This window comes from Akebia trifoliata, chromosome 10 (genome assembly GCF_017979445.1).
Source record: "Akebia trifoliata isolate Shusen 1 chromosome 10, ASM1797944v1, whole genome shotgun sequence".
Taxonomy (NCBI): domain Eukaryota; kingdom Viridiplantae; phylum Streptophyta; class Magnoliopsida; order Ranunculales; family Lardizabalaceae; genus Akebia; species Akebia trifoliata.
In genome coordinates, this window is record NC_141384.1 from 23292437 (window position 1) to 23311320 (window position 18884).

General features: G+C 33.5%; 1 protein-coding gene across 1 annotated transcript; it reads left to right on the top strand.

The window, feature by feature from the left end:
• The first annotated feature begins 16660 nt into the window (after positions 1-16660).
• Positions 16661-18774, top strand: LOC147393321 (beta-amyrin 28-monooxygenase-like). The gene is made up of 3 exons (XM_086457123.1): positions 16661-17648; positions 17987-18174; positions 18283-18774. Exons 1-3 carry the CDS (start codon positions 16676-16678, stop codon positions 18574-18576), a joined length of 1455 nt encoding a protein of 484 aa, XP_086313249.1. The 5' UTR covers positions 16661-16675; the 3' UTR covers positions 18577-18774.
• Positions 18775-18884: the final 110 nt, after the last annotated feature.

Here is an 18884-nt window from a genome sequence, read left to right on the forward strand (position 1 = left end):
ATTGGAATTAATAAAAGAATTCCTCAAAACCAGTCAAATAGATTATCAAATATCTAATTTAACTCTACTTTGTACTGTCACCATATTTACCAAGATAGTAGAATTTCTAAAACATAATAATTTTTTTTAATTTGAATAAAATTACCTTATGATATTAGAATAATTAATAACGACGACCTAAAAAAATTCCGATTCAATGTACCTCAAAGTATATATTAAAATGGTCTTTTTCAACGATTATAGACTCACCCAATATATCATTGTCATTGTTATAGATTTTTTTATTAGCTTTCTGAATTCGTTTTATAATAGAGATTCTTATAACTAGTCGTGGAGCTGTCTGTTCATCATTTAATATAGTTGGTTGTGGTGGCCTGCCTTGGCTCCATTTATACCTACCAAAAAATTATTGGGATATATTTGTTTAATGTGAGGACATGATCTCATGACTTGAAAAAAGTGGCTTAGTGCTTAATTAATCAATATTTTTTTAGTGCAATGTTCTTAGTGAAGTCTCCAAAGTGAGTCCACCTTAATTTTCAATGAGTTGGAAAAGTATAATTCCTTAATTTGCTATATTATATTATTGGTTCCTCTTGCCTATCCTATATTCGGTACTCTATAAAATAAAATAAAAATTGAATTTGAAAATTTATAGAAAGTGTTGGCACGTCTTTGAGTACACCTCACCAAGTGTCACATGCGGCATGAAAAATGAGTCAATGGTTGATTTTTTTTAACAATGATGATCACACGAAAAGCACATTACAAGTTAAAAAATAATTAGTCAATCAATTTAATAATTAACTTTGATATGGTCATAAGCTTCATCTCTTGATTTTCCACAAGAAAGTCACTCCTAACCAATACATTGATTGCCCAAGGCCATAAACTGCTCCACTTATTATGGTTTGGTGGGTATTAAGATATATTGTTTAGCGTGTGAGAATGTGATCCCATGACTTGAAAACATGGATTAGTGTAACCAATCAATTTTTTTTTTAGTACTTCTGAAAAAACAAGAATGATCTTATTGAAGTTTCCAAATTAAATCAACCATAATTTTCAATGAGTAAGAATCCCTTCGGTGCATTATATTATTGGTTCTCTTGCTTGTCCATTAATATTGATATATATATATATATATTCTTTTTGGTTGGGTAAGGTGGACTTGAACCCACGATCTCTTAAGTTGATATATATATATATATTCTTTTTAGTTGGGTAAGGTGGAGTTGAACCCACGATCTCTTAAGTTGGTCTACAATAGGTTAAACCAACTAAGTTATGGGTCTAAGTTCATTAATATTTGCTATTCAAAAAATTAAAAATAAAAATTGGAGTTAGAAAATCTATAAAAAGTGTTGGCACGTCTTAAATTATACCAACACCAAGGGGTTCATGCTTGCATAAAAATGAGTCAATGATTTTTGAAGACGGAGATCATGTGAAAAGTATGTTACAAATTAAAAATAAATAAAAATTGATAATTGACTTGGACGAGGCCATGAGCTTCAACTGTTGATTTTCGAAAGAAAGCCACTCCTAACCAATATGTTGATTGTCCAAGGCCATACACTGCTCCACCTATTTAGGTTGGTTAGGGGGATGGTGCAACGCTACAAACTTTCAGTAAGTTAGGTGCACGAGCATCACCAATCCCTCGTAACCCACTTATTATTATTATTTTTTAATGTGTAAGTTGGGCACTTATTATTATTATTTTTTAATGTGTAAGTTGGGCTTGACACCATGACATCAAAGTTGCTTTTTAATGTCTCAAACCAACTGAGAAATGGGCCTAAATCCCTCATAGCCACGTTAATATCTTGAAACATTGGTATTTATTAGATTTTACGACAGTTGCCAGCTAGTTTAGTTGATAAAGTATTTGAATGATGATACCATAGAATTGGGTTCAATTCCATTCATTTAAGACAGACAGTTTATTATAAATAATAATAATAATAATAATAATAATAAATAAATAAATAAAATTTAGAAGGACTGTGCATATCACCCATGGTGCTTCTTGACTTTGTGACATAGCTGCAACTTCTCTTGAAAAAATTGATAATACGTAGCAACATAATTATAAAACCATAGTAATCAATTTTAGATTAATCTGACAATTATTCAAAAGGGGTTTAGATATGATAAATACGGGAAATTAATTTCGAAAAAAAAAATTAGAATATTTTTCTGATTAACAAATAATGTTTTTGAATTTCTTCCAAAATCACATTGTAGGCAACAAAATTTTGAGGTATTTACAAATTTTATAAATAAAAATAAAGTCTTAAACTTATAAAGGCAATAAATTTTGAGTCAAAATGAACTGGGAACGTACCTCGTTCGAGCATGAGTTTGAGTTTTCACAGATAAAACCTATGATCCAATAAATCTAAATAATCTATAGTAAGTATTAGGCCTATACACCCAACAAATGGGTTAGCCCACAATTAAATTCAAAGTCCATTAAAATGAGTTGGATCAATAACCAAATACTATTTAAATTAATTACGTAAAATCCAGTTAGATAAAGGGCATATTTGGAAATATCATTTTATCCTATGTTATAAATATCGAAGTCTCTCTTATTAAGAGGGGGTCTGGATTACGTTTTCTCGGAAGACAAAAACTCTTCCTCTAAAGAAGAAGAAGCTTTCAAGCCCCTCTAGAGACAATGCAAAATTCTTTAGAGATCCGGATTCCGATTAAAGAAAAGATCAAATATAAAACCTTTCTTTGGAAATCAAGAAAATATTTTCAGCCGATAAAGCGTGAAGCCTGAAGAGAAAAAAATCTAAAGAAACCTCTATATAAGATCAAGCACAAACAAAATCATCGTCAAAATAACTTTCTCAATCGATAAAGCGCGAAGTCTAGAGAGAAGAAAAGTTACATAGGTCACTATTTTGCACTTGACTGTTAATCAAAGGAAAATATTGAGACTTGAATTCTCGTTTTCATCAAAATAAATAAAATCATTTATGATTTTAATTCACAAATCTCGACGTAGATCTATAAAATTTATTGTCGACAGCCTCCGCCCCATGGACTAAGCCTTAGAAAATCTCCTATAAAAAATCACGTAACATTATTCGGGTTGGGTCGGATTGTCAATCGGATCAAACATAACTAGGCTCCACAAAGTCCAACAGATAGAATCTTACAGTTGAAAGTGGTGTGACAACAATTAATTGGCAAACTACCGCTTAATTCCTCTATTGGCCCAAATAATCGGTAGAGGACAATTTTTCCAAATTTTTTGAAACATTCACCAAATTTTGTGACATGACTAAAACAAGGGATTAATACAAACATATTCTATATAAAAAAAATTGAGGGACCGCTCATCTTCGACCCAAATACAATTTTAGGGCCTGCTTGGTTGATCAAATTGATTGTTGGCCTTTTGACAAATTGATAGGACACAAATTTAGTATTGCATCAGACAACCATTAGTGCAACCTACAGTTTTCAAACAAGACTCAAATCTCCAAACCCAATCATGCAACAAAAATCAATAAAAAACACTCCCAGAGCCCCGCAAACAAACATATCAATAGCCAAAACCCATGGACCCAGCGAGTAATATGTATTAGAGACAAAGGGAAGCTCCCTTGATTGACTTATTGGATAGATATATGGAGGGGATAATTAAGAAGAATTTGAGAATATTTTTGAAAATGAATCCAATGGTTCGGTTTTTTATTTTAATTTGTTGGGAACATTTGAACAGACCCTTTACATGTGCCCTAAAAAGTTATTTTTTACTTCTTATGACTCAACGCCACATTTATCTGTTCTCTTGAATGACTTGGATAAGCAATGACTATCTTTTATAGAAAATTATAATATAAAAATATTTAATGCTTGAGGGAGTTTTATTTTTTACAACATCTATATTGATCCACCCTAGTATCTTAGATGGAAACTAACAACATTTCTTTAGGCTCCAAGGTCACTCACGTTATTTCTCTCATGGAAAAAACCTTGCTCCATTAAATACACTCGTAGTTTACTGTTTTTTCACGGATTCTTCATCGTTTATACTTTTTGATCATGTTTTAGTTTATTTTCATATTATGGACAAAAGGTAGAATTGTAGAGTTCTTGTTAATCCTATTTGGAGTTCAAAAAGTGATGAAATAGCTCTGAATTGTTGCATCTTTGAGTGCATTGTGACACTAGTTTGTTTGCAAATGTTACTATCTAAAGAGTTGCAAAAGAGATATTTACAAAAAAGTGATCAACTTTTGAAGAATTTACGATTCCTACTCACTATTCATTTTAATTACCAAAATGTGAATGATAACAAAAAACTAACGAATTTCACTTTAAACCTGTTCATGTTTATAAAAGTGGTTCACAAAAAAGTGGTTCAACAGTCACTTCATTCTGAATTTTTTTAATGAAAACATGATTGTTCATGTTTTGATAATTAAAATGAACAGTGAGCCAAAATCATAAATAACTCATTTTCAACTCACGAAATAGTAATTCACCAATTGCAAAGTGCCAAGTGCTCACAGATAATGACATTTTCTGCATCGCAACTCGCAACTCGGTTTCCCACTTTGGCCCAGGCCCAGTCTAAAAAACAAATGTTTTATATAGAGCCGTGATTTTGATTTTTGAGTCTCCCAAAAATAAGGTTGGGCTTACAATTTTCAAGCAATGGTATAGCTGAGCTGGGTTTCGGCCTAATAATGTTTAGTCTAACTCGACCAATATATCTTGCTTTATATCTTATTTATTGTATGTTATATATATATAGATTTCTGATTTTAATAAAATGTAATTAAAGCACATCATAACTAAAGACATATCCCTTGATCTTGGTCTTCTTTAATAAATTATTTGAAATGACTTTAATATCCTCATCTTCAAGATCTAGTAAAAAAAACCCTTGATATTTGTGTGGGGGGTTTTCCAATCTTTTCGCAGGCCCTCCTTAGATGGATCTAGATCAGCTTTGAGATTCTTTGATCGCACTGTCAAAAAAGCTCTCCGATGCTTAACAATATAAGTATAAAAAAATTGCGTATATTTACTTTCCTTTGATGTTGGCCTTACAATCTCTATACTTTCAAAATATTTCACCAATTAACGAAGGAATCAAACTAAGATCTTTCTTCCTAATATCATGAGATTTGGTCTTATCTTAACACGTCAAAATTTGTTGGTAAATAATCTTTTCTATTTTGGGGTTGCAACCGTTGTGCAAGTCCCTTTCCTCAACATATTTGGTATAATGGCTTAACGGAACGCCCTTGTTGCTCTGGGTGTGTTATAATTGGAAGTTTATTTTATGCAGTTACAATATTTATTCCAAAATTAGACATCTTCAATTTCTTTGGTAAAAGTTTTTAACCCTAACTTCACCCTTAAGATTTTATGTTCTTCAGCTTTAATAAAGTAGGCTTTAAGGAGAAAAGGACCAACTTGATAAGTTGGTTAAAATGGGTAAGTGTTGATAGTAAAACTTGCATTCACCTACTATTTACTAACAAGTATTTTTTTTTTTTTCTTCCTATAATTAGTTTTAAAGTTAAATAGAAGACAATAGAATTTTAAATAGAAAAATCCCAGGTTTTTCTTCCACGGTGAAAGGTTAAGAGTGGTTGAAAACGTATATTGAAGATGATGTTATTTGAATAAACTAAAAATTATTCAACCTAGAGGTTAAGAGCTTAAAGATGAAAATCTATTCTTTTTTTTTTTTGTTCAGAAAAATCAAGGATTTTTAGTTAGAGAATGACGATGGAAACATTTAGGTCATTCTTAGTGATGACCAAGGTCAAGAGAGGCATGTTATCAATTTTAAAACATTAAGGGAATATCTCAAATATTTACCAAAAGAAAAGAGAAGAAAAGAACTCCTATTGGCACCCGAACCTTTACTTATTACACTCCAATTTATTAAATTATTTCTCACACCCCAATTAAAGATTGAAACCTACTCTTCAAACATTAAAAATGTTTGGCTTAAATTATAGCCTTAATAGTACAAAATATTATAATACTCGTTCAAATAGTTTTAATAGTGTTTTACAATTATTATTAGGCTCATATAAAATTCTAAACCCAAATAGTAGAAATCTAGAAAAAAAAATCTCGAGAGAGCTTCTATTGGTACCTCGACTTTTACTTATTCTCAACCACTCACTTATCTTCTTTAGTTGGGTGAATCTCCATTTAGTGCACTAAATGTAAACACCCCATTTTGCTTAAGTCGAGCCTGAAAGCACAAAAAACTTTTCGAGAATGGGCTTGACTCAAGGTTTTTCTCAAAGAGGCTTTAAAGCCCTATTATTCAAGTAGCCACAAGGCCCAAGGGCCATTTTAAAGTTAAGATTCTAAGCTTAACCATGGGTAGCCCTCTTGGCCAGGTTATTTACTAGCTTAGTCGCACCTCACATATGACCAAAGTGAAATTTTGCGTAGGATGAAAGTGATCCATAGCTAGAAGTATATTTTTCATAGTATGGGGGTCACATTTGGCCAGGTGTAAACATGTGAATATTCGTTATGAACCTCAATGCTACGTTATTTGGAGTCGTCACTATTCTTTTATAGAAATGGGTGTGAATGGGCACCCAAAATGATTTTGAAATTGATTTTGCCATTATAGTGACTCTCATACATGAAAAAAGTATGGTCTACCTATGATCTAAGTAAATAGGTCCGATTAGAGGATGAGGAAGGTGTTAGGCACCCCATCCTCTCCACCAAAGGTGATTACCTTAAAACTTGATTAATCTTTTCAAATTTTAAGAAAATAAGAAAAATGTATGTTAGGTATAGTATGTACAATAAGTGAAAATGTTCCCTTAAAAAGGATTTGGATGTCAATGTGACATTGGGAACATCTTATGGAGAATGATGACCCATATAGTCTACATTATTTTTCATGAATTAGAATGTTGATTTAGGATTTTTTAGAGAAACTCCATGATTGAGTTCCTTTGAGGCCACAATCTTAATGTTTGTATGGAAGGCTAGAAATTTAGTATTTCACTATAACAAGAAGGTGACACGTTTCTTCAGCATTGCCAAGTACATGTGGGTGGGTGCATTATGTACAATATGATGCATGAGATATGTGATAGGGAAAAGAAGGTTTCAACTCTCACCTTTTCGATCGAACCTTCGTCCAACCTACTAAAGGTGGGAGAGAGTGTGCATTACATTCTAAAATATTTCTAAAAATATAAAATAAAAAGAGGATTAGAAGTAGAAGATACAAATACTTGAAAATAAAAACTTATTCTAACCCAACTTGTCCCTTGAGGTTCTTGAATGTACTTGAATCTTGAGAGATGAACTTAAAGGTTGAGTGCTTTTGTTGAGAGTAGATGATTAGAGAGGATGAGAGTTATTGGTTGAAGGTTGAGATATGAGTGAGAGTTCTTGAGTAGAAGCTTGAGTTGAGAAAAGGGTGAGAGGTGAGTAGATGGGTGAAAATTTTTTAATAAAAGCTTGGGTTGAGATAATAGTGAGAGGTAAGTAGGGATTTTGGTAGAGTTTGAGGTTGAGAGATGGAGACTTGAGAGCATAAATTTCTCATAGAAAATAGGACTATTTATAAAGTTTTTGACGAACTTTTGGGAATAAAGTGGTCTAACCCTAAAAATAAAGAGAATGAACATAAGGTTTAGGTTATTTCTTTATGGATTTTTCATTTGTATGAGGGTAAAGGTGGAATTTGTGAAGACATACTAAAAATATTTTTTTGATTTTTGATTTTTTGGTAAATAGAGGTAAAAGAATAAAAGTACTTTTGGGAGGTGAGTAGGTGAGTGACATTTGTAAAGGTAAAATGATAGGTAAAAAATAGACCTTGGTTCATTTGTAAATAATTCATAATGTAAAAGTTGATGTATATTTTTGAAATGGACTAATGGAAGAGTTTCATGTATGTACTTGAAGATTTTTACCTTTTGAGGGTAAAATTGGAAGTTCTCCTAACTTTATAGATTTTTACCAAAGACCAAAGTATATTTTTTATTTAACTACACTTTTTTATAAGGGTATTCTTGAGTTTTCACAAGAGGGAGTTGACTCTTAAATTAAGTTAGAGCATTGAGCATTAGAGGCTTATAAGAGATCAACATATGTCACCTTTTGAGAGGATATATAGATCATGAACTTATAATGGACTTAGTGTTGGGCTTAGAATAAACTTGGTTTTAGGTTAGGATATGAACTTAGACTTAAGATGGTTTGTTTTGAGAATGAGTTTAGTATGGACTTTGTCTTGGACTTGGGTTATAAACTTAGGTTATGGACTTATGATGGCTTGGTTTGACAATGGATTTAGTATGGGATTAGGATATGGACTTGGGATGTGGGCTTATGGTAGTTTAAGTTTGGATATTTAAACTACGCTTGAGTGTGGATTTGATAAGGGTAATGAGTTGATTCATGGAAAGTAGATATAGATTAGGGATAAGGTTTGGGTATGTAAAATTATATGACATGATACATGTATGCATGAAAATGGTGCCAAGTGACAATGCGAGCCCGTTAGAGGGTTTAAGCTCTAAATTGATATCAACTCGGGAAAGTTTTGAATTTTTTTTAATGGGTCCATGCAAATTGGGGTGTCTACACCAGGCATAAGTTTGTTTAGGCCATGGCTCACTCAAGGTCAATTTTGTTAGGCAGTTACAAACCCATGTGAGCTCGAATCTTCTTAAAGGAAATGACCTCCTAATCCCTCTACTTAATGATTTTCCCCCTAAGAAATCTCTTCATTTTACCGTTTTATCTTTCCATTAATGTTCTAATAATCCCCCCTCATTTTGATCTTTAAATACTTTCTTAAATCTTCTAAAAAATACCCTTGGTCAAGTGTTAGTCCCCACATGAGTGTAATTATTATATTAACCTCATCTTGTTAGAGTCAAATTAAGGTGATCTATTCTTATGCCCCCAAGTTTATCCCCAATCCAAAGGGATTAAATGTAATTTGATCATTCTCTAAGAGCATTGATAATTTTGTTCAGTTATTAGAAGGCTCTAGGACTTGAGTACAAAGACTAAACTATCTATAGTTTGTTAGAAAGTTCTTTCAAACTAAATGACATTAGTATCCCAAACCAAATCCATATTTACATTCGATCTAGCTTAATTCCTTCTTGGTTAACTCAAAGCTAAAACATTTAGACTTTAGCCTCATTTGAGAAGTCTCTAGAACTTGTTGTCTTTTACTATCTTATCCTTTAATCATTAAACTCATAATATTATAAAATATAATCAAGGACTACATGATGGAGGGTCTTCCGAGTCATCATGTGTGGTTTAAGTGAGAATATTGAGAATTTTATGATCTAGGACAAGTTTACCCCCAAAGGTCTCCCAAAAGCCTATAAATATGATACAAAATTAAAGTAAAAGAAAATGATAGCTTAAGTGATCAAAAAATTTTCCAACTTTCTCCTCAATGCTCTTTAGCCTATCAAAATTTTGTCAAAATGCATCCTTAAATCTTTAAAAAGCCTAAACCAAGAAGAAAAGAAAGAAAAAATAAGAAAAAGAGACCAAGGTGGGGTGTAGTTGTAATTTTTTGGGTTTTCTGTGTAGTTTCCTCATAAATCCCGTCTCTTACCTCCTTATTCTTTTATTTAAAGTCTTTACTTTTAAGAAATGTAGATTTATAATTTCCTTAGCTTGAAGTTGGTCCATTAATCAAACTTCCATACCTTAGTTCTATAGATAGATATTTACCCTTTATCTTTTGGATATATTTTTATAAGAAAATATACGAGTCAATATTAGCCAACAAAAAATAAAATTTTAAAACACTTTTGTGGAGTATGTTTACACCCAAATTCTTTGAATGGTAGTGACTAATAAACCAACGTAGATGAGCTCAAACCTCCAAAAAGGTTTTGAATTCTCACGTATCTATATTGGATATGAAAAAATTTTGATTTCGGTATTATATTTATTTTAATTCCCAAAACATATTTTTACGATGAAATCATCACTTTTATAATCTGCGAATGTCTTGATAAAATAAGGGGTACACACGGTTCGGGTTGAGGGTAGTATTGGAACTAATCAAGGCCTAGTAGTAAGACTTTAAGGCCCAATTATGCAAGACCTTAGCACAGTTTATTTAACCAATTCTTTATTTTAACTTAATTTATTGCTTAAGCTCATATAATAATTAGTTTATTTAATTTTAGTTAAATTGTGGGTCTAATGAAAGTGATTTGTTAATTATTTTCAATTCAAAATATTATCAAGATCATGATGGAAGAACCAAGATTAGTTAACAAGCGAAAATACCTTAGAAACCAAGACATTGTTCCAGCCCAAAGTTGGAAAGCAAAGAACCCAATATGGCAGCAGCGTTGGTAGACTTACCAGAGGGGTTAGATTCTCGTGGATTTGCGTGTTTAAAAGGCGTTGAATTTGTTCTCTTGTTAGAAGTTGTGTAATTAGGGTTAGGATTTTTTGAAAACATTGAAATCTTAATGTAAATATAAGATATTCATCATAAAAACTCAATATTATGTTATTTAGAGTCGCCACCATTCTTTTTTAGAAATGGGCGTGAATAGGTACTCAAAATGATTTTGAAATTATTTTATATTATAATAACTCTTGTACATGAAAAAAGTGTGGTTTACCTATGATCTAAGTAGGGAGGTTTAGTTAAAAGATGGGGAAGGTGTTAAGCACCCCATCATTTCCACCAAGGGTGGTTACCTTGAAACTTTGCCAATTTTTTAAAAACTTAAGAAAGTAAAAAATGCATGAAGATGCATGTTCAGAGGTGATGTGCATGATAAGTGAAAATGTAACCTTGAGAAAGTTTTTGATATCAATGTAAGACATTAGAAATATCCTATAGAGAAAGATAATCCATATAGTTTACATTATTTTCAATAGTAGGAATGTTAGTTTAGAATTTTTGGAGAGATTACATGATGGAGTTCCCTTAATGCAACAATCTTAATGCATGTATAAAAGTTAGAAACTTAGTATTTCAACCTCAATAAGAGGGTAACACATTTCTTCAACATTGCCAAACATATGTGAGTAAGTACATGATGTATAATATGATGCATGAGACACATTATAAGGACAATAAGGCTTCAACCCCTACCTATTCAACCGAATTGAAGTCCAACCTATAGGAAGTGGGAGAAGGTATGCATTACATCCTAAAATTTTTCTAGAACATAAAATAAATAGAAGGTTAGAAGTAAAATATGCAAGTACTTGAAAAAAATAGACATAATCTATATGCACTTTATCCCTTGATGCTCTTGAGTAATATTGAATCTTGAAAGAAAGAACTTAAAAGTTGAGAGTTTTAATCAAGGATAGAAGGTTAAAGGAAATAAGGGTTGTTGGTTGAGAGTTGAGAGATACATATAAGTTCTTGAATTGATAGTTAAATTGAGTGAGGGTTAGAGAAGTAGAGTTGGGATTTTTGTAGAGTATAATGTTAATTGCTCATAAGAAATAGAGTTATTTATAGAGTTTTTAAAGAATTTTTGGGGATAAAGTGGTTCAACAGTAAAAACAAAGAGAAATGACATGAGGTTTAAATTGTTTGTTTTTGGATTTTTCATTTTCATGATAATAGATTTAGAATTTGTGAGATGAAATCCTAAATATATTTTTGATATTTGGTTTTTGATAAATAGAAGTGAGAGAACAAAAGTTTTTTTAAGAGAGTAGATAGGAGAGTGACATGTGTAAAAGTGAAGTGATATGTCAAAAAGTAGAATTGGATGCTCTTATAAATATTACCAAAAGAAATAGTAGATATATATTCTTGAAATGAACTAATTTGAGAGTTCCATGTATGTACTTAAAGATTCTTATCTTTTGAAGGTAGGATTGGATGTTCTCTAAATTTTAGGAATTTTTACCAAAGATCAAAATACATTTTTTGTTTGATCTCAAAAATGAAGAGGGCATTCTTGGATTTTTCTCAAGAGGGTTGACTCTCCAGTTAGGTTGGAGCATTGGCCTACTAATGAGGATCATTCTTCAATGTTGAAACTTATGAGAAACCAACCTGTGTCATTTCTTGGGGAAGGTGTAAGATCATGGGCTTAGAATGGGCTAGGCATTAGATTTTGATTTTGGGCTTAGGTTATGGGCTTTGGATAGTTTAGGTTTAGATATTTTGACTAGGTTTGAATGTAGACTTAGTAGTGGGTCAGGATAGGGATAATAGATTGGCTAATAGAGTATGAATTTGGATTAGGAAGCGGGTATGAACTTGGGTCGATATATGGATTTGAAGTAATGGTTTAGAAAAGTGGATATGGAGTTAGATGGGTTATATATATGGATTAGGGACAAGATTTTGGAATGCAAAACAATATGAAATGATGCATGTGTGCATGTATGCATGAAAAAATGTGTTAAGTGACAATTATTATGCAACGTGGGCTCGTTGATGGGTTTTAGACTCTTAATTGAAATTAATTTAAGATTTTAAAAATTTTGGCTCTTTCTAATTGGTTCATGTAAATTATGGTGTCTATTATTGCCCCTCTTTGTAGGAATGGCTTACAAAGAACTGCAAAAAATAGATTTGACCCTTATTTGTATGAACCCGAAATGATTCATCGTAAAACGATTGAAAACACGAATGGATTGAAATTTTTTTTGTAGAATGTGACTAACCAAGCATGGGGTCTAACAGTTTTAGGCTTTTTTTGAAATCCTCAACTTCATAGCACGAAACTCATTTGGAATCTTGGATAAAATTTGACAGTTTTATTTTACTTTTAACTTTTCTCGAGATACAAATTAAAAGCTTGGGGCATTACATCATTTGTCTGATCATCAAATTTGTTTTTGACAATTCTGTCATTGTCCTCTCTTTTTCTTTTGGGATATAATTGACGAGTATGAAGTGAAGGCATGATATCCCTCTTTATCCCAGTCATTTCCAAATTGATATAAGGTACATCTGGCAATCAATCAGTTGGTATGAGATTCTCGGTAAAGAAGGAGATCACCTTCTATCCCGTGATGAATTTAACTTGCTCTTGCAAGGAAGAAGGTATTATCTTTGCAATATGTATCTAAGGTCTTCCGAAAAGGAGATTGAATGTCGAGGATAAGTCTAGGATTTCGACGTTACTTCAAAAGTGTATGATCCGATAGTGACAAGTAGGTCCAACTCTCTTAGTGACTCGATTTCCTACTATCAAACGCTCTGGTGGTTCTCTTAGTTAGTTTGATATGAGACAAATTTGTATTTAACTCGTGTACGGTTTGTAGAGGGCACACATTTAAAGTTAAGCCATTGTTGATTAATACTCGTGCTACCATCATGCATTTACATATTAATATGATGTGAAATGGCTCAATGTGGCCACTTCCTCTATTGATAAATTCAACTTTTGTGAAGGTGATCAGATTAGAGGTCATGATCTGTCCCACTGTCTTCTCCAACTCTTCTAGTAAGGTAATTCAAGTACATGTGCAATACTATTAAATTTAAGTAGTGCTTTCGATGTTGTTCAAAGTTTAGTAAAAAGTTGAAGATGCTAATTTGAGCTGGTATTGTGTTCAACTGCTTCACTATCTTATTCTCACTTTTTAGAATGAGTTTGAGGATATAAGTTGTTTCCTTGTTGGTTACCTTGATCTTCTTATTTTTTTGGCTCCCTTTTGTGGTATTTGTTCCTTGTCCACAAGCTGCTATTTTTCATTTTTTTTCCTTTTCTCCTCATCCTCTGTCTTTTTTTTCATCTCATCTTTTCTTTGTTTTTCTCTGGCACTTTGTAGCATCTCCCTAATTTGGTAATGTAACCAATGTCCGTAACCATAACCTCTTTCGATTTCTCAATCCCAAAGGAGGTAACGATCATTGTGTCATAACTATATGAGACGGTTTGATTTGACTGGTATGGGAAAGGTTTATGGGATATGATGGTCATGGGTAAAGGTTCTGACTTTAGATGAGGATAAAAAATGATGGACTAGGTATGGTGATCAGTGTCACAGGGTCAAGGATTTGTGGTATAGTACAAGGTGGGATAAAAGGTGGCCCAAAGGAAAAGTTTGAGGTTTGAGAGGTTGGTGTACTGTAGGATATGACAAAGGGTAGTCGAGAAGAAGAACTTAAAGCTGGTAAGGTATAAGGTATGATGAAGGGTAGTTACGAAGGGTTCATGGTTCTGGAGTTGGGGTAAATAGTGAGACCAACCATTCTAATGGGGAGTTGCAAGATTTGAGATGGTGATGGGTTATTTATACCTTGGGATAAAGCGTTTATACTCGAGGACGTTAACTTTCTCATCAAGTTGATCTTGACCCTTGAACCAACGAATGCTATCAAAATTGAAGGATTGAAGTTTGGTCTGTCCCTTTATATAGCATTTACTATAAAATCATTGCCTACCCCATTGTATGCTGGTAATGGGTTTTGATTGATGTTCTGCTGAGGTGTTTGGGTTGCCAGACCATCTAGAAAAATATTATTTTTATCAATCAGATTCTGAACTTGGTGTTTTAGCAACCAACATTAGTCAGTAGCATACCCTGGTATACCCATATGAAATTCACAAAATTAATTGGGGTTGTACGTTGGTCCATTTATCGTTTTTGGGTTTGGTTGACTCTTGGTAAGTTATTCTTCCCTGATTAGTATTAGGAGTAGTTATGATAGTTTCATAAGTAGATGAATGAAAACTTAAGGGATCTTGTTGGGTTTGCATTGCTCAGCTTGATGGTTTTGAACGAACTATGGGTTTTAATCAAATATCGGGTTCTGACCAAACTGTGGTGCTTGTGGAACCGGTGCCACTTAAGGTAGATTAACCCTGAAGGGAACTTGAGGTGCTGGTGACCTCTGGTTTATTGCTAGTGTTGAGATAAAGAAGGTTAAACAAGCTATAATTGTTACTTGTGCTTCCTTCTTCTTGCTCAAAAATATATGTAGTCGTTAGGTGGACCCCCTTATTGGTACTCCTAGTGTGGACAGTTCGTAAATTAAACCTGATCGGATACCATCTTCAACTCGATCTACTACTTGAACCAATAACAAAAAACTTGTAGTCATGTAACCCACCAGGTGTGTGTAAAATGAGTGGCCTAGAGTTGAGATAAATATGGTATTCATCCTTTTTTTTTTTTTTTGTTATCGATGGATTTACTTTAAAGGTAGATTTTCGCCACTTTTGGGCATACTCCTTTACACTTTTCATTGACTTCTAAGTCATATTTTCATGTCATTTCTATTTAATTCATGTCAGTATTGACTGCGGAATTTGAGTATTAAAATTTGAAGGGCTAGGCCCAACAATTTTTTTCACTAAAATTTGGGATTTTCACGTAGTGTGCAGTCCTTAAATGATGCCCAGGCCAGGAAACAACTTTGATCAGCTAACTGAGCTGGCAAGACACATTAATTTAAGAATTAAACAACTAATTGACAATGCTTTGAAAGGAATATTTGTCACTAATCGGTTCGTTGAACCATCAGTTTTATGAATAAATGAAGGTACTTCAGGAAAAAAGTAAACATATTTCAAATTTTAAATGAATATAAGTCGACACAACCACCTTGAACCAAGGTCCAACTAAATTGAAACAAAATTTGGTCCTGTTTTTAAAATTAACATGGAAAGTCCTTGGGGAGGCTCCCCATGAGTAGGCCTGTCAACGGATATGTATCCGATCGGATATTACTATATCCGAATTCGAATCAGAAAAAAAACAATACTATCCGAATTTGAATCCAAATCCGATCGGATATCCCTAACAAACATTCGAATTCAAATCCGAAAAAAATATCGGATATCCGATAATATCCGATCCGAAAAAACATACTGGAAAATACCATCGTCCTTACTCTGTCGGAGTTCGCACAGTTGAAAACCCCGAAAAATCACTCCGACTGGTTCGGAGAGAGAGAGAGAGTGAGTGAGTGAGTGAATATGTACCTGTACGCTCGTCGGTTGGAAAATACGTGTCGGAGTTCGCACAGTCAAAACTCGAAACCCGCCGATTTCCTCCTAAAAAATCACTCCGACCAACTAGTAATCAGAGAGAGAGAGAGAGAGAGAGAGAGAGAGAGAGAGAGAGAGAGAGAGAGAGAGAGAGTACCTGATGCTCGCTGACCAGAGAAGACAGTGTTACAAAGTTTGGCCAAAATCCAATGTTCCGTCACTAGTTTGTCTCGTTTCAGAGTGTTAAAGAAGATAAAGTTTAAAAGAGAATATTTCGTTGTATAATACGAATACGCATCACCATATATACATAAGTAAATATTTTGTTGTAAAACATAAATACATGATATATATATATTATATCAGAGCGGATATTATCGAATCGGATATCGCGATATCCGAATTCATATCCGAAACGCATTCGAATTTTAAAATGACATCCGAATTCGAATCCAATATCCGAAAATTTCGGATAATATCCGATTTTTCGAATTCGAATTCGGATTTCGGCTATCCATTGACACCCCTACCCATGAGATTATATATATTTGTCCTTTATTTTATACTAGCTCTGATGTCATATATATGTTCATTGCTTATTCTTTTAGATCTCTATAAATTGACCAAATTAAGTAGCCAAAAATAATTGAAGTGTGCAACTTATTTAAACCAACCAAACTCTCCTCCTTTTGCAAACACTTGTCCACGTCTTAGAATTTCCATCAATCATGGAATTCTTCTTTACATCTCTCTGTCTTCTTCTCATCTGCTCCTCTGTTACTCTTGCAATCTTCACATACAAACGCTCAGCCCACGGTGGCTCTAACAAGCTCCCTCCGGGTAGTCATGGATGGCCCATAATAGGCGAAACCATCGAATTCTTATTTAAAAAGCCCGAAAAATTTGTGGTAGATAGAATGGCAAAACACTCATCCGATATCTTCAAAACAACAATACTTGGAGAACCAACCGCGGTCATTTGCGGTCCATCAGGCAACAAATTCCTCTTCGCCAATGAACAAAAACTTGTTGTTGCATGGCGCCCACATTCGATGCAAAAGCTTTTCCGCAGCTATAAAACTGTGGCACCCCCTCCCCCTCCCCCACCATCTGACACCGCTACTAATGCACCACGACCCGATGATTTACGCATCTTACGTGCTCCTGGGTTCCTAAAGCCCGAAGCACTAATGCGGTTCATAGAAAACATGGATGAAACCACCCAAAACCATATAAAGATGTATTGGGAAGGCAAACATGAGGTGAAGGTCTTCCCTCTATCGAAAACTTACACTTTGTCTTTGGCGTGTCGATTCTTCTTAGGCCTCGCTGACCCTGATAGAGTCACGAAATTTCTTAGCAAGTTCGATGATATGACCGCGGGGCTCCATTCGATACCTTTGAATTTCCCCGGGACAATATTTTATAGAGCTAGTAAAGCTGCCACTTCAATTAGGAAGGAACTTCAATTGATAATCAAGGAGAAGAAGGTGGCTATGTCAAAGGGTGTTCCGATGCAAGATGTATTATCGCAAATGATCGTTGCTACAGACCCAACGGGACGATTCATGCCAGAGATCGAGATTGTGGATAAAATTATGGGTTTACTTGTTGCAGGTTATAGTGCAGTGGCTACTGCTATAACTTTCCTCATGAAGTATGTTGGAGAGAATCCCCATGTGTATGATAAGATTCGAAGTGGTAAGCTATTATTATTATTATCAAATCAAATCATGTCAACTCGCATTATAACATGAGTTGGGGTTTAGTTCGATTAATTTATATAAACCTTTGAAAGTTTCAGATTTTTTTTTGTTGTTGAAAAGATCGAGGGTAGGCCAAAAAGTTTCAGAATTTGTTTCCATTTTTTTTTTTCTGAAATTTTGACAAAGTTTAGCCTTTATTTTGTGATAGATCATATGATATATATATATATATAGTACTATTCAGATTTGATTATTTAAATAATTCCCTAAGCTATACTAATTGCTACTATCAACAATTATTAAATTTTTTTTTTGTTTTGTTTTGGGAATCAGAGCAATTAGAAATAATAAACTCCAAAGCACCTGGACAGGCTCTAGAATGGGAGGACTTACAAAAGATGAAGTATTCATGGAACGCTGCAAATGAAGCCATGAGACTCACACCACCTCTACAAGGAACTTTCAGAGAAGCCATAACTGATTTCACTTATGCAGGTTTCACCATTCCAAAAGGATTTAAGGTAAGTGATATATATAATTCGTGAGCAAAATATGTATATAAATTCATTTTGATCCTTGAGAGAGATGCCGCTAATTCCCCCAATTATTTTTTTTCTTTCTAATTTCAGATATATTGGACTGCAAGCACGACAAACAAGAACCCAGAGTACTTCCCAGAGCCAGGAAAATTTGATCCATCGAGGTATGAAGGGAATGGACCAACTCCTTACACATTTGTTCCTTTTGGAGGAGGACCTCGGATGTGTCCCGGGAAAGAATATGCTCGATTAGCGATACTTACTTACCTTCATAATGTGGTTAAGAAGTACAAATGGGAGGTTATTTATCCTAATGAGAAGATCATAGTTGATATGATGCCGACACCAACACAAGGACTTCCAATTCGCCTTCGAAGTCACTAATCTCATAAGCATTGATACTGCACTTCCGATTTTTCAATCCAATTAGAAAAATAAGTCTAGTATCAGCCTTTTTTCTTTTTTTTTGGTATTCATATGGCCTGTACCCTATGCTAATCAATTTGGTATAAGATAAATTTATAATAGTTTGTTATGGAATTTAATTTCTTAATTTTGGGAAATAATACAATTTCGAGATCAGTTTGATAAACAAGAATTAATGTCAAGATCTGCCCCCAAAATGTCTACACAAACTCAATTCGTTATTGCGAATAGGGTCGTATGATTTGAAACCAATGGAAAGGGGTCTT